At 44.8% G+C, this 16,317-nt stretch overlaps 1 protein-coding gene across 2 annotated transcripts in view; it reads right to left on the reverse strand.

Annotated features, from left to right (window-relative positions):
* The window catches only part of jarid2b (jumonji, AT rich interactive domain 2b), a 45,774-nt gene that overhangs the window by 15,593 nt on the left and 13,864 nt on the right, over nucleotides 1-16,317 (reverse strand). Inside the window, exons 3-6 of one of the 2 annotated variants that reach the window (XM_042076658.1) lie at nucleotides 14,184-14,353; nucleotides 8,914-8,937; nucleotides 7,104-7,274; nucleotides 1,958-2,181 (exon numbers count right to left, since the gene is read on the reverse strand). In XM_042076658.1, the coding sequence (XP_041932592.1) occupies nucleotides 1,958-2,181; nucleotides 7,104-7,274; nucleotides 8,914-8,937; nucleotides 14,184-14,283 (519 nt within the window). In that variant the 5' untranslated portion in view covers nucleotides 14,284-14,353. The remainder of the gene's footprint in view (nucleotides 1-1,957; nucleotides 2,182-7,103; nucleotides 7,275-8,913; nucleotides 8,938-14,183; nucleotides 14,354-16,317) is intronic. The other variant, XM_042076657.1, reaches the window with a different exon arrangement.

Below are 16,317 nucleotides of genomic sequence, written 5' to 3' on the forward strand. Positions count from 1 at the left end.
GCTCGGTCACACTTTCACCGGAAGAGTTCGGTCTGCCACAAGAGGCAGGGGAGGAGTGGTAGAAGAGAGAGACAGAGAGAGGGAGAGAGAGAGAGGGAGGGAGGGAAAGAGATATAGTGCAACAACCCATGAAGCATCCCAGCCCCCACCCAATTTTAAAGAGCAGCAGGAAGCAGAGCAGAGAAACAGACAGAGAGAGAGAGAGAGAGAGAGAGAGAGAGAGAGAGAGAGAGAGAGAGAGAGAGAGAGAGGATGGTGGTGTGAGACATGAGGTGGACCAGAACAGGAAGTGAGAGACAGGATAGATTTTGCTCCTGACAGAACCAAGCTTCGGCTACTAGAGTAGTCTAGTCAGAATGTGAACAGCAAGAGAAAAGAATCATTTCAAGCAGCCCAAAGCAGAACTAGACACCACACCAAACAACAGAAATAGAACATTGTGAAAAACCACAGTGAACGGCCACAAATACTGAGCATGCACGACACCCATACAGAGCCATACAACAAGGAGACTCACACACACATCCACACAGCAACAATGCACACAGCACACTCCAGCTCACACACACATCCACACAGCAACAATGCACACAGCACACGGGCCTCTGGAGAAGGCTCTGGGTGGCACAGGAGGGAGGAAGTATGTGGGCAGGGCTCTCTCTCTCTCTGTGTGTGTGTGTGTGTGTGTGTGTGTGTGTGTGTGTGTGTGTGTGTGTGTGTGTGTGTGTGTGTGTGTCCTGGATGACATCATGAGCTACTATAGCCCCACTGCAGAATGGCAGGAAGATTAACAGGGAACATCTGCAGCTCTGGCCATAGGTGGAGCGAACAGACACACACACACACACACACACACACACACACACACACACACACACACCTATCAGCAACAATGAACTGAAAACGTATTTTATGTGTCATTCGTCATGATAATCTGCTTGATTTAAGAAAGCTGTATGTCTGCATGGAGCACCTGAACTGGAGGGATGTAGAGAAAGATAAGAAACAAAGATGAAATAAGGGAAAGAGACAAGGATTAAAGGGAAGAGGTATTTGGTGTGTGCGTGAGTGTGTGAGAGTGAGAGAGTGAGAGAAAGAGAGAAGCGAGTGAGTCAGAGAGAAGAGGGAGAGAGAGAGAGACATATCATGAGCATAGTGATAACGCTACATATTGGGCACAAGGGCTTAGCAGTGGCTGCAGTCACACAATATGCACTGCCACCACATTCTCTCTCTCTCACTCTCGCTCGCTCACTCTCTCTCTCACACACACACACACACACACACACACACACACACACAACACTCAAACCCAGGCCATTACACACTGATCCTGCAGACAGGATGTGACCGAGAGAAAAGAGGCAGCAGGAACATGTGGAGATGCCAAAGGCCTGAGCCTGCAATGAGTCTGTCCTGGCTCTGCCCTGCACCTCCACCTCCATTGGGCTGTCATTAGGCCCAGAACAGCACTGACACATGACAGAGCTGGGGCAGTGGCAGAGAGACAGGAGGAGAGAGAGACAGCTCTCCAATAAAACAAGTCCTGATTATGTGTATCGGAGACAGACAGATAAAAAAGGGAATGAGAGAGAGAGAGAGAGAGAGAGAGAGAGAGAGAGAGAGAGACAGAGAGAGAGAGAGAGAGACAGAGAGAGAGAGAGAGAGAGAGAGAGAGAGAGAGAGAGAGAGAGAGAGAGAGAGAGAAAAGGGGACCAATTTCATACAGACTTTTAACAGTCAGATGCTGTGTTAATGGTCATATAAAATCAGCTGTATCATCTCTCATAACTAACACACACAGGCACAGACAAACACAGTAGTGTTTTATAATGCACTTAAAGAGTGGAGTGCCTGTAATTGAGATGAGGAAAAGGGGACCTGTTATCCCCCCCCCCCCCACACACACATTTCTAGAGACAGGAGCAGAGATGGGGGGGGGGGGGGGATGGCATACCTGCTTGCGGAGCTCCTCTCTGCGGTGTGTGGCGCCGTTGGTGGTAGCGTTGGTGGTGGGGGTCCTCGCCGTGACTCCCATGTGCTGGGGGGTAGCAAGGTCCCTCCGCTGGTCGGCCCTCTCGCTGCGCTCCCGTCCCCCTGAGCAGTCCCGACCCCGTGACCGAGGCGTGGGTGTGGGCAGGGGCTCCCTATCCCGCTGGCTCTTACCGTGGCCATTAAACACTGTAGAGGAGTGGACAGGACAGGATGCCTTATTAGTGTCATTTCCAGTGTTGTCATGGCGTTAAAGGACTTGAAACAGCTGAAACTGGACTTGGGTGCTATGAACTCACTGACTCGGGTACAAACAGAATGTACTCTGTGGCTTTATCAACAAGTCATGCCATTGTTTATTGACTTTATGTGTGCAAGGAATATTTATGTTTTTTTTATGATGGACAGGCAAATATACATCTGCGGTCACCGTAAACAACTTCGTAGCAACAAAGCAGAGTGGTACAGGGAGTGCTACTGTGCCTGTGCAACCTGCTCAGGTCTGTCCATGGCAACGCTGAAGTCAACTGTAAACATCAGAACAGTTTTAATACAATTGTTTCAGCCTTGTTTCAGGTGCAGAGGACATAATGGAGCAGAGTAGTGTGTGACATCAATGACAGTCTAAAACACTGCCTGGCAAAGTGTCAGATGCAGCAGACCATTTAACAGTAATCTACTGTAGAAGCAAAAAGTGTACACACACAAATTTACAGTAAATGTGCCTTTAATAAGCACTTTGGCCTTGTCAAATTCAAGCAGTGGAAACATCACTTCATTTCTGACACTGCACCTCTATGTCCACCCAATTTGCATATTTATTTTCCACTCAAAAAAGCACAGTCCTCTTTGGCAGTCCAAAACTCTCAGAAAGAATGTGAACTAGCTAGCCTAAATGACTGTAATGAACGGTCATCTCCCTCCTCAATCTGTTTATGAGGCACACGGATTCTGTCAGCTTCACCTCAGTTTTCTCAATGCCAACTACTGTTGACATGATACACAAATGACTGCCAGCCGAATCAAATTAAAGGTGTTTAATTTAGAAGGGTAAACTCTCTCTCTCTCTCTCTCTCTCTCTCTCTCTCACACACACACACACACACAGAGGATCTTAGATCTGAACAATGTCTGCCCTGAGCTGTATATTAAAATGGCCTATTTTGATTGAGTTATACTTAACTTAGCTCAGGGGTGCGTGTGTGTGCTCTATCTGCACCAAAGACTGTCTAGCCACACAGCATTCTCTGGTCTACCAGAGACAGCAGGCCTGTTTGCCCTCAGACTGTTAGGCCAACACCGTCACAGTCTGGGTTAGAGTCCTCGTCTTTACATTATACATTCACACACACACACACACACACACACACACACACACACACACACACACACACACACACACACACACACTTAATCTCATAGTGGAGGCTTGCGAGAGGGAAAGGCCTGAGATTCCGTCTGTCTCACTGGGCTGAATTACTGACCAAATGACTCGTACTGCACCGTCAGCGCTGAAACCGCCACACAGTGCATAGAGCCTGACACGGCTGTTCACAGCAGTCTGGCCTACCTTCCACTCTTTCACACGTCTCCACAGTCTCTCAGCCCTCTCTCAGCCACATATGCATATACAGCCCACACATACACCTTCCACTGATACACAGGTGAGCCCAGAAGTGCTGCATTATTCAGTGTGATTGACAGGGCCTTGGAGGCAGGCCAGGACTGAGCAGGCCAGAGGCTGAGTGACACACACACAAACATACAGCACATGGGAGCTCTGGAGGCCTGCCTCAACAGTTTTCCCTCAGTGTCCTGCCAAGCTGTCAACACTGGATACCAGGGTATAGTGTGTGTGTTGTGTGTGTTGTGTGTGTTGTGTGTGTTGTGTGTGTTGTGTGTGTGTGTGAATGTATAATGTAAAGACGAGGACTCTAACCCAGACTGTGACGGTGTTGGCCTAACAGTCTGAGGGCAAACAGGCCTGCTGTCTCTGGTAGACCAGAGAATGCTGTGTGGCTAGACAGTCTTTGGTGCAGATAGAGCACACACACGCACCCCTGAGCTAAGTTAAGTATAACTCAATCAAAATAGGCCATTTTAATATACAGCTCAGGGCAGACATTGTTCAGATCTAAGATCCTCTATGTGTGTGTGTGTGTGTGTGTGTGTGTGTGTGGTGTGTGTGTGTGTGTGTGTGTGTGTGTGTGTGTGTGTGTGTGTGTGTGTGTGTGTGTGAGATAAGGGCAGGGTGTTTGGTGTGTGTTCAGATATGTGTGATATTAAGTTTTTCCCACCCTCTCTCCTGTCTCTCTCCAGCCCCATTCCACGCCCTCTCTTCACTCCAGTGTAATTCAATTTAATCGGATTCTAATCAGCTTCATTCTATTCAACTTAGTGATTCAATTTAGAGTTTGTTCAACAAAATGTTGAATTGAATTCATTTATTTTTTATTGATGGCCTAAATTCAATTTGGACCAGTTTCATTCAGTTCTATATTAGTCCATTTGATTCATATCAATCCCTTTCAATCCCATTCAGTTTAGCCTCACTGGTATGAATAACAACAAAGCTGAAATGGATTCCTCTACAAATATTTGGTCTAATATCCTATAATATCCTTATTTTTTGCTCTGTCTACACTCTTTTATCTAACTCATGAATATGTTCAGTCCATCAATGTATCCCTTTTCTTCGGTCCTCTTCGGTCCCTTTCTCCATGAGGTTCTCCTTCCCAAGGAGGTTCTTAATGGCTGAGCTCTGGTACTAGTGGAGGTTCTTAATGGCTGAGCTCTGGTTCTAGTGGAGGTTCTTAATGGCTGAGCTCTGGTTCTAGTGGAGGTTCTTAATGGCTGAGCTCTGCCCTCTTGCTCTTCACACTGCTTTGGGGAAACTGGATGCCCCACACACCTGGCCGCCCTGTCTCACTCCGGGGGATTGGGTGTCAGGCCCTCGGGGAGGATTCTGCTGAGAGTGTAGCCTCTCGTGGACAAGACGCACCTCAGGTCCAGTTACAGAAGATCCCCCCCAACCCCTACACCACGTCTACACTCTTCTACACACATGCACATTCACACTGCACTGGAGCACAGCATGCACGCACTTTGGCACACTCTTTTATTAAATAAACACCAACAGCTGTTCATAGTGAACTAATACACACAGTGGCATGGTAAGATTCATACAGTACTGTAGGTATGGATATTACAAATAAATAAATATCCATAATGATTTAGCATACTGTGTATGTATGCATGTGCGGGTGATCCCATCAGTGTTCCTGAAATAGCACAGGGCATAACAGGTAGCATCTGCCTCAGACAACAGAAACACACACACACACAGATGGTGTAACGGGGCCAGAACGGCTTGTAGCCTTCATCACAACAGGGCGAGTCTCATTAACACACTAACCCGCCCTACACAAGATGCAGAGAAACTAAACTAAACTAATGTAGGTCAGACTACAATGCACTTTATACTGGTCTCCCAAAAAAGCATATAAAGAAATTGGAACTCATACAGAACTCTGCTGCTAGACTTTTAACTAAGACCAAGAAGAGAGAGCACATCACCCCTGTGTTAGCTGAACTGCACTGGCTCCCTGTTTCCTATAGAATTGATGTTAAGGTCATGTTATTTACAAAGCTCTAAATGGCATAGCACCTTCATATATCTCTAAGCTCTTAACATCTTATCAACCACTTATTTAATTGTGCCCAAAGTGCTCCACAAGCAAAGCTGAGAAGCTGCTTTTATCCATTATGCACTGAAGCTATGGAACACCCTGCCTCTGTACATCAAACAGGCCAATTCTGTAAACATCTTTAAAAAAGACATGAAACATAGCTGTATATGGGAGCTTTTAGTTAACTTACTTTTATCTTGTAGCCTATTTATTCACATTATTTTACATTCTACTGCTGCTATTTACAGGGTCTTCCTATTTTCACTGCATTAGTTGTATTGTATGTGTTGTTGTATCTATCTCCTTGCCATCTTGTGAATTCTCATTTTTACTTAATTCTAAATCTCTATGTTTTATTTATTGTTTTGGTTCTTTGTTTGTTTGTATTATTACAATTTGTAATAATAATAATAATAATAATAATAATAATAATACACAAACACTGATACTTTACACACTCTTGCACTCACACTCTCTAGAGAGATCTTGAATTCCCTGCAAAGCTATCTGCAAGGTGTAGGTGTGTGTGTGTGTATACAGTATGTGTGTATGTGTGTGTGTGTGTGTGCGTCCTCCACTACTGAGAGCTACACCTTGTTGCTGCTTCTGGAGCTCAGTGCTAATTGGAGTTGAGGGGTAGAAACAGAGCACTGATCTCCCATGTGAGTGACACTGCTGCTGTGCAGAAAAGGTATAGACTTTCTTTCTTTCTTTTTCTTTCACTGCGCTCTCTCTCACACATCTCCATCTCTGTCTTTATCCCCCTCTCCCTCCCTCTCTCTCTCTTGTGCATCATTTTTCTGAGGCAGTGTATTTTATTTTCTCGTTCTCATTTTTACTCTGCAATCGTTCCCTCATCCTTTATGGCTGCTGGCCTTCCTCCTGCTCTCTCTCCATACTGCCTCTTGCAGCTCCATACATCACTGAACACCCATCCATCACTTGTCCTACTGAGTGTGTGTGTGTGTGTGTGTGTGTGAGAGTAAATGTGTGTGTGTGCGTGGGTGTCACCTTCATGGACATTTGAAGTTGTCATTTTCTCTGTACGACTCAGGCTCTCAACTGAGTGACATAATAACAAGGCAGTCAGAGAGAGTGAGCTGGCACATAAATGTATGTTTCCTCCTGCAGTGGATCTGGAAAAGTGCCACTGCTACAACTGCCAAGTCATTACTTTATGCACAAGTTAACATAAATCTAAAGGCTCAGACACACACCGGAAAACAGCCAAGGTGAATGTGATGAGATGGACATTGCTGGACAGCTTAGGACTGTTTGGTGTGTGTGTGTGTGTGTGTGTAGAGTAGCATAACACTGCATTCTGCATTCTGGGTCAAACACGCATATGTAACTGTCCATTTTGGAACCCTGGTCACTGAGTTCAGCTGTTCCCTGATGAGGGTGTGTGTGCATATGACTTACCATGCCCATTGAGCCTGCTCGGCAGTTTGCCCTTCCTCGGTGTCGATTGGCAGGACACGGACGCCACACAATGGTCAAGCTCCACCTCCTCGCACTCATCATCACTGTCCAGATCATCGGCCTCCTGAGAGCTCCCAAAGTATGCCATGTGACTGGGCAATGCTGGTGACCCTGGACGGAGGGACGGAGCAGAGGAAGGACACGGACACGTTTGTAAATGATGGAGTCCAAAGCACGTGCTCTGATGCAATAGAAATGCTGGATCTTCATCATGGGTGTGCCCCAGAGACTGCTACTCCATAACCATAAAGCACTGGCTTTGCTATTGATACTCTATCCATTCTCTTGGTATTCATTGTCCATTACACAAATGCACCCATGCTACCATGAGCTTTCTGACAGTGGTCAAGACATGTAGACATATCTGATAATCTTCGACCAGGATTAGCCATTTTGTCATCAACTAATGGCAGTGTGTGAGTGGTCCGGTCAGTCCCACTAAAGGACTCTAAAGGTCGTCCACTTCCCCTCTCTCTGCCCTCTCTCTCTCTCCTCACTCTGTGTCCCATTTGAAATCACAGAATCTCACATGCCACCATTATGGCCACAGTGGTATTCATCTTTACACAAACCACACACACACACACACACACACACACACACACACACACACACACACACACACACACACACACACACACACACCACTATAGTGCTCATTAAAAGCAATGAGAGGCAGGCACGTGGGTGTGACAGACAGCAGTGAAAGCATGGCGTTCTTCACGCACATCTAGGGTGCAGCGAGCGCTCTGACTGCCTGTGCTGCTGCAGCACCATCATTAGCCACACGGAGCGGCAGCGCGGCTGATACATAAACATGAGAGCAGGGGCTGCACTCCCACCTGACAGGAGAATCCTCATTAAGCTGCGCTTAATCTGCATCATCACCTCACACACACACACACACACAGAGCTGAGCCAACACAATGAGACATATACACACTAGTCAAAAATGTGCTGAGAGAGAGAGAGAGAGAGAGAGAGAGAGAGAACAATAAGTGTCTGCCAAAAGTCTGCTTATGCGAGACTTAAAAGTAGTTATTGGATAACTTTTGAGAGTTTGGCCAGCACAGATGTCCCGTCACCTCCCCCTCCTCTATATGCCCACTGGCCATTTCATTCGTGTCCTGATGAAAGACTGCTGCACATCTAACAATCCGTCCGCCTTGCACCAGGGGTCACAATCTCCATAGTGTTAACCTCTGACCTGTGGTCTGACCGCAGGGGCCTGATCTTGGTGCAGGTCAGTGAGGAGGGGCTGGGGTGGAGAACATAGAGCTCCTTGTGGGTGTGTGTGTGTGTGTGTGTGTTGTGTGCCGTTGAGGCCACTGATAATATGGCCTGTTGACAGCATGGCCACTGCTGCGTGGCACACCTGGGGGCACTTCTAGAGAGCAGACGACCTGGCTGCCACCCATGACCCCGTTATGACATCATGGCCATCAGACTACCACTCTCGACTGGCCCACTTCATGGAATTAAAATCAGTTAAGTTCATGGAGCTTAACTGCTTAAATAGGGAGTTCTACATTTCAAAAGGGCACTTTTATGAAAATGTAATTGGTGTTGGAAATTTAATGCTTTAATTTTCACAAAATTACATAAAATATCATTTTTCTCTTTGTATGACAAAATTGCTAGTATTTGAAGTAATTTCAACATGAAAAAGATGCTAATCAGCTTGAGGTGCAGTGACGACTCTTGCATTCCAACTCTAAGCACGCTGGAGAAATGTGGAAAAGCAACTAACCTTCAGTTTGGCTCGTGGAGTAACCTGAAATTAAATGTAAAGTAAAACTACAATTAGTGGGACATCAAGCAAAGAAATAAAGGCAATTTCACGAGTGTAATCAAGCTGAAATCAAATGGCTCAGAAAATAAATAAATATGTCTAAACAGTTGCGATATTTATTATTATGACAATGCCTGGGGCTGGGAGAAACAGAGATAAATCACAAGGGTGGGGGTGTGGGGGTTTGAAGCTGTGTCCATTTGGGGAGGTGTGCACATAGATCTGACTGGCTCATTAAGAAGGTGTCCATTACAACAACAGACAATAGAGGCTGGCAGTGAATGTGGTAATGCGGTAGCTCTCTCGGTCTCTAGTATGTGTGTATGTGTGTGTGAAACAAATAGTGTTGACATTGAGGGGAGTGTTCATTTATTTTCATTGTGTCCCCTAGGTTATATCTGTGGAATGAAATGCCTTGTATGTGAAAAAAACTTCTTCCCGAAGCACTTTTGAATTTATTTCCTCAGCATATTAGGTCATATCATAGATTATTATGGCCATTATTTGAACAGTGAAAATAATAATAAAAAAGTTTTTGAACTTTAATGTCACTAATGCTGATTATTCAATGATTCATTTGAATTTAAATATTTAAAATACTTTCTCAGCAAAAATTATATATGCGATTAATTTAGATTCATTAATCACAGAGTATGTAATTAATTAGATTAATTTTTTTAATCGATTGACAGCCCTAGTGTTTAACACCTGCTCAAACCTCAGATTACTACTTTTAAGAATATGCACAAAACTAAGTTTATGCATGCATTCTTTGGACTAGTCATCTTCTCCTGGCTCTCAATTTTCTTTCTCTCTGTCTGTCTGTGTGTGTGTGTGTGTGTGTGTGTGTGTGTGTGTGTGTGTGTGTGTGTGTGTGTGTGTGTGTGTGTGTGTGTGTGTGTGTGTGTGTGTGTGTGTGTACATACGTACACACATCTGCAGCAGATTTTCACCTTTTTAAACAGCTTAATTCCTCTAGTGAGTGGCTGGGGGTTAGTTACAGCATAAATAAACACAAGGGGCCTCACAATCAGCTCAAACCACTGGCCTAATTAAGAAAATGGCCCCCATTAGTTTTCTCTCTAGCCATGTGTGTATATGTGATTATGTGTGTGTGTGTGTGTGTGTGTGTGTGTGTTGTTGACAGACACAGGAGACATGGAATGGCCGGACAGGAGAAAGTGGGGGGCTCTCTGGCGTGTCTGTGGGGACCTAGGTGAGTGGTCAGTGCTTACCAGAACACAGGAATGGACACAACATTATCATGGGTTTATAGTAGTCATTAGAAATACAGAGACAACAGGCAGAAAGAAAAGAAAGAATGAAAGAATGAATGAAAGAAAGAAAGAAAAAAATAATGAAAGAAAGACAGACAGACAGACAGACAAAAAGGCAGAAAGAGAGAACCTGCTTGGCATCGTGTTGCATGGCTAGAATTAATAATAGAAATGCAGTCTCACACCACCCATCAATATCCCTCCTCCCTCCCTCTCTCTCTCTCTCTCTCTCTCCCCGTCTTTCTCTTCCTCCACTCTCCCTCTGGCACGGGAATTGGGTCTCTCAGCTTCCAGACAGAGAGAAAATAAAAGCCAGGCCTTCCCCAATCCCCAATTATGTGTGCTTTCATATTCCCCAGCAACAGACACAAATCATAATTAGGGATGAAAGCGTCCATTACGATTGTCATTTTTAACCGTGCGCCGGAATAATTACAGCCAAAGCTGTCAACTTCTGGACCTCAGGCTTCAGGCTCTTTATAGAGTGAGACTTTGGGCTCAGACACAAAAGAAGCAGAGTCACCGACCACTGAAGCACACTAAGGGCTGGAAAACACACAGGCGTACACACAAGCACACATCATGCTGCCTCATGCATGCATAGGAGGGTGTGTGTGTATGTGTGTGTGTGTGTGTGTGGGGGGGGGGGGGGGGGTGCAATGAGATCTCCCACAGTGAGATCCTTTTTACCCAATGTACATTTCAGCTGACAGCTCTTACAAGTGTCAAGTAATATTTACTGACACACATACATGCAGCACACCAACCTACATCACCAAACTTGTAATACAGGTCTTCAGACCAGTTACTCATTAGCTAGTGTATCAGCTTTTATCAAAGGTTCTGAGAATCTGTCAGCAAGAGAAAGCCTGTGGCCTGTGAACGCGTGTGTGTGTTCAGGGAGTGTTCCTGGGAAGTGATAAGACCAAAACGGGGATAGTATGTCATTGCTCTGGCCAACAATGACCTATGTGCTCTCTGGGTGTGTGTGTGTGTGTGTGTGTGTGTGTGTGTGTGGGTTGTGAGAGAGGAGACGGTTTTAGCCTGCCTCATGTTACTGCCAGGGAGACCAAATTGGGAATGCTATCCATCAGGAATGCTATCTCCACACACACACACACACACACACACACACACACACACACACACACACACACACACACACACACCAGAATCCAAAATGCTATCTCCACGGACATAAACACCCATCATAAAGGGGATTTAGGCAGGCCTGTAAGGCATAAACACCAAGCTGAAACATTACACTCTAATTCCCCTGGTGTGTGTGTGTGTATGAGTGTGTGTAAGTCTTTCGGTCACGCATTGCTCGACATTGCATCAGACACACATGTTTCCCAAGAGAGCAAATCTATATCACTCCATGCTTGGATATCATAAAGTCTTCCTGTAATTATGCTGCTGAAATCCCGATTGAATAGGTTAAGCCCATAGCTGCAGACAGACTCTAGCATCAAGCTGGGCAAACCCCACACTGCAGATTAATCATAATGTCACAGCAAAGTCCTGCTTGAGCCACTGACATACAACAGCATGAACTGCATACAACCTAAGGACTACTGGGAATAGTCATGTTTTCTTAACCACAACCCACATATCAATGTGAAGGATATGAGCATAAATAAAGTAAACACAAAAAATGACCTAGTGTAGTAATAAAGTAGGCCAAGTAAAGAGTCACACTCTGAATGGATTATTTTGGAGCATGAGGACACCATGGAGGATGTTATTGTGCTCAGTGAGCTCTTTCCATACACGTAAACCCCTGAAGACACAATTGTCACGTATTGTCTTGATGCTTTGCACATGCCCGTATGTAGCAGAATCCCTTGGCACCATTGCGCTGCGCCCATCAATATCTACTGCCGTGATTTACCCTGGTGATTAAGCTTTGACGGAATCTATTTATGGTTTTCCAACATAGACACTTACCAGAGCCCAGTATATCCACTCAGTATAGTATACTATAGTATAGCATAGTATACAATAGCGTAGCGACCTATAGAGTAGTTGAATGAGTTTTCAGAAGTCAGCTTCTCCATTCAGAATGTGTGTGTGTGTTCCCAGGTCACACAATCTCTGTTTGTTCAAAAAGATCAAACACCCTCCTGGAAGGCCGCCCTTCTCTTCTGCGTACCATACAACTATGAGCACACACACACACACACACATCAAGCGCCTCATGCCTGATCTTCCTTAAGCACACTGTGGATTTTTTAAATTTAATTTATATAGTATATTTAGTATTTCTTATCTTCTACTGTCTCTATTGTACAGTGGAGTTTTGTTATATGTATATACTTATATTTACCCTTTCTGCTGTAAGTGCATGTGTGTGATGTCTGTATGCTACTGAGACCTTGAATTTCCCCTTGGGAATCAATTATGTATGTATGTATGTATGTATGTATGTATGTGTGTATGTGTGTATGTGTGTGTGTGTGTGTGTGTGTGTATCTATCTATCTATCTATCTATCTATCTATCTATCTATCTATCTATCTATCTATCTATCCATCCATCACACATCCATTGTACATACAGTACACATAGCACTAGCCCATACGCTCACACACAGACTAGCTCAAACACTCATGCACTCACACATGCATATTGCTGATCTCTTCTCATATTATTGCACTTTTACCACATACAGGAAGTTCCTGCCCCATACACTTCACAGGCCCTTATGACTAACCACACACACACACACACACACACAAATACGATTATTGACACCAGGCTTTAGCTAAGGGCTACTGGTAGTTTTAAAATGTATAGATGTATTTGAGATTGCTCCTCTATATAGATCCAGGGTTGATCATAGTAACCAGCTAGGGTAAATACCAGCACATGAACGACTTTTAGCCACAGGAATTTCAAGAAACATTTCCAAAGCTGGCATTGTGCCTTTGTACACAAAGTCATACACATTTAAAGTTTGTCCTCTTCCATGTTTCTCTACTATTCAGGCCAAAGGACCATCAGGCTCTCTGGCATGTCTCCATCTCTGTTTTAAACTCTCCGTCTCATTAACTACTATTATCTGCAGACCACATTTACCAACTTCTGAACAAATATCTCTTTATATTTCATACATTCTTGAACACTTTGGACAATAGAGGCATATTGAATACACAGATATGATAAGAAATATGCTGAGCAAAGGTGAAGTGTGTGTGTGAGAGTGAGTGAATATTCTCATTGCATGTTTTGGTAATTGGCAGAGCAAAATGGCCTTATTTGCTCTTTTGTGGGCCATTTAATTGTCCCCTAAAAGTGTGTGTGCATGTTACTGAGAGACAGAGGGTCATTGTATGAGAAAGAGAGCCTCCCTCTCTCTCTCCCTGTGTGTGTGTGTGTGTGTGTGTGTGTGTACCCCTGATAACCTTTCTCTTCTCATGACTGCAGTTGCAAAATGAGGTCATGTACCTGGGAGTACTGGGGCTTCCTCTTGCTTTTGTGTGGCTACGAGTGTGCATGCGACTTGACGGCCATATACAAACAGCCCATGTGGAGAACAGGCCCTGAGAGCCAGCAGCTCTGTTCTGCCCTGTCCCGTCCTGCCCTGTCCTGCCCTGGAGCCAAGCAGCCAATAGCAGCTAGTAAAGGCCTTTAAAGGCCAAAAATCTCATTTCACACACATTTTTTTCGGTCCATCAAATACAGAATGCTGCAGTAGGAAACTTCATTTACTGATACAATATAAATGTGGAAATCTGTTTTGATGTCCGAAAGAGTCAGTGTGCAAATGTGACAAAAAAAATACAAACTCTGAAAAGGCCTTAATGGTGGATGGTTCTGGAAAGGATTTCTACCCTCCAGACTCCTTCAGAGCAGTCAGGTGAGCTGGACACCTGGTCCTAATAAAGGAACCACAGAACTACAGGTGGACAATGGAGTGGGGGAAGAGGAGTTCCCACAGTTACTTTACCTCGCAGACATAAGAAGGTGAGGAAGTCCTCCGTTTTGGGTTTGCGGCGGGAGAGGTCTGTGATGTGTGCTGAAGGCGTGGGTAAGGAGGCGTCGGCCATCTTGATAGGGGTGGTGCTGGGGGAGTTGGGCTGGGACTGGGCAAACTTCCTCTGGGCCTGGAGCCGTGGCCTGCAGAGCACAAGACACTGGCTTACATTCCATTACACACATGCACAAATGCACACAGACATCCCATTACACATCACATTATTTAGTATGACCCAAAGCCTCCTGGAGTGTAGCAAGAGCAGAGCTGCATCTCAGGAATGTGGGATTGCACCTGGTGCTCATGTACCTCAGTAATAAAGCAAAACCAGTCAGACACAGACACACAGAGACAGAGACAGAGACAGAGACAGAGAGTGTAATTCCTGCTTGTTTGCACTGAGCTCATGTAAACCATATAAATGCTGCCTCCTGCACTTCTCATGGTGGTAGTGGCTGTGGCCCTTACCATCTCCATGACTAATTCAATCAGTGTGTGTAATACCCCCAAAGCACTTTACAAATGAAGAACAGGGGCAAATCAAGATAAATGCAATAATGCAATCCTGACAAACTTATTCCAAAACGAGAGAGCATGCATTTATTTTCTTAAATATAGTTGCCATCTTATGGAGCTAACAAATTTGATAGTCAAATCCATGGATCTGGAAGCTAAAAGGCATTGCAATGCAACAATGCATTAACTGGCTGATTCCGGTAGCAGCTCTGAAATGTAATTAATCTCCATTAAATGTGGGCCAGACCTCTGGAACGCCTGACAGCTGATGAAGGAGAGGAGGACAAAGCAGTGCTGCCGGACTTCAAGGCCAAGCTTCTTTATTCCTGCACTCACTCATTCACTCTCCCTGCCTTTTTATTCTCTTCTCTCATCTCCCTTTAGATAGATAGATAGATAGATAGATAGATAGATAGATAGATAGAGAGAGAGAAAGAAGGAAAGAGAGAGAGAGAGAGAGAGAGAGAGAAAATGGGTAAAGACAGCTCTGGAGAGCCGGATTCTGTCTGTCCAACACTGAAACCCTACACACACACATGCACGCTTAAGGCACATATCAAACCATTCTAGCTCCATCTCTCTTGCCGGCACCTCATGCCAAGCACATACCCAGAGCAGGAGAGAGGAGAACACACACACGGAATAATCTTCTCATTCAATCTGCTATCTGTTGCCGATATTCCCAAGCAATCATAACAGAGCTGATACACAGAGACAGCATCACTAATCAATTCAGAGCTGCCATTTCACTCCTGACAGCCTGTCTTCTCTCTCTGCACGACAAACCATATTCTCTCTCTCTCTCTCTCTCTACTGAATCAGATTGCTAAAACGTGATGGTCTGAGACGCAGCCACAAAGGCAAACAAACCTGTGTCCAAACGTGAGCTGTGTGGAGCTCCATCAATTGTGTTCAGAGAGCACTAATGACACCAGGCCATCCCACAGGCCCTCCACAGAGCTCAGGGCATTTCCCACCATTAGAGCAGTGCAGCAAGCTGCTTCAGACCAAATGAAGGACACCTCCTAAGACAGAGTACTGGCTATTTGTTCTGATAGTTTATGGCACTCACAACCACACACACGCGCGCACACACACACACACACACACACACACACACACACACACACACACAAACACATAAACACATACACATAAACATACACACAGGATGTTCACAGAAGATGTCTGGGGTCCTCACAAGGGAGGTGCATGGCCTAGCAAAAGTAATCCACATCCTGTTGATGGGTTTACTTTGACGACCACTATTTCACAAACGTGAACCTGTGCTGTGCACGCCAGTGACAGTGATGCACATAGAAACAGAACTGTGTGCATCAGAAATGCCATAGAGCTTCAGAATAGCCGGTCTACAACATTTAGAGTAGCACTTAACATTTACTAGCACTTACTCAACATTTAGAGAGCACCTCAAGTTTGAATTATGTTGTTGGTAATCTAATACACTTCTAATTCCCTATTACATTGGTGCTATGGGTGAAACATTTGTCTAGATTTGAACCCTAATCAAAGCTTATATATATTGGATATAGGAGGCAATATTCAACACTAGGGGTGGGACAATGTCAGT

This window comes from Alosa sapidissima, chromosome 21 (assembly GCF_018492685.1).
Source record: "Alosa sapidissima isolate fAloSap1 chromosome 21, fAloSap1.pri, whole genome shotgun sequence".
NCBI lineage: Eukaryota > Metazoa > Chordata > Actinopteri > Clupeiformes > Clupeidae > Alosa > Alosa sapidissima.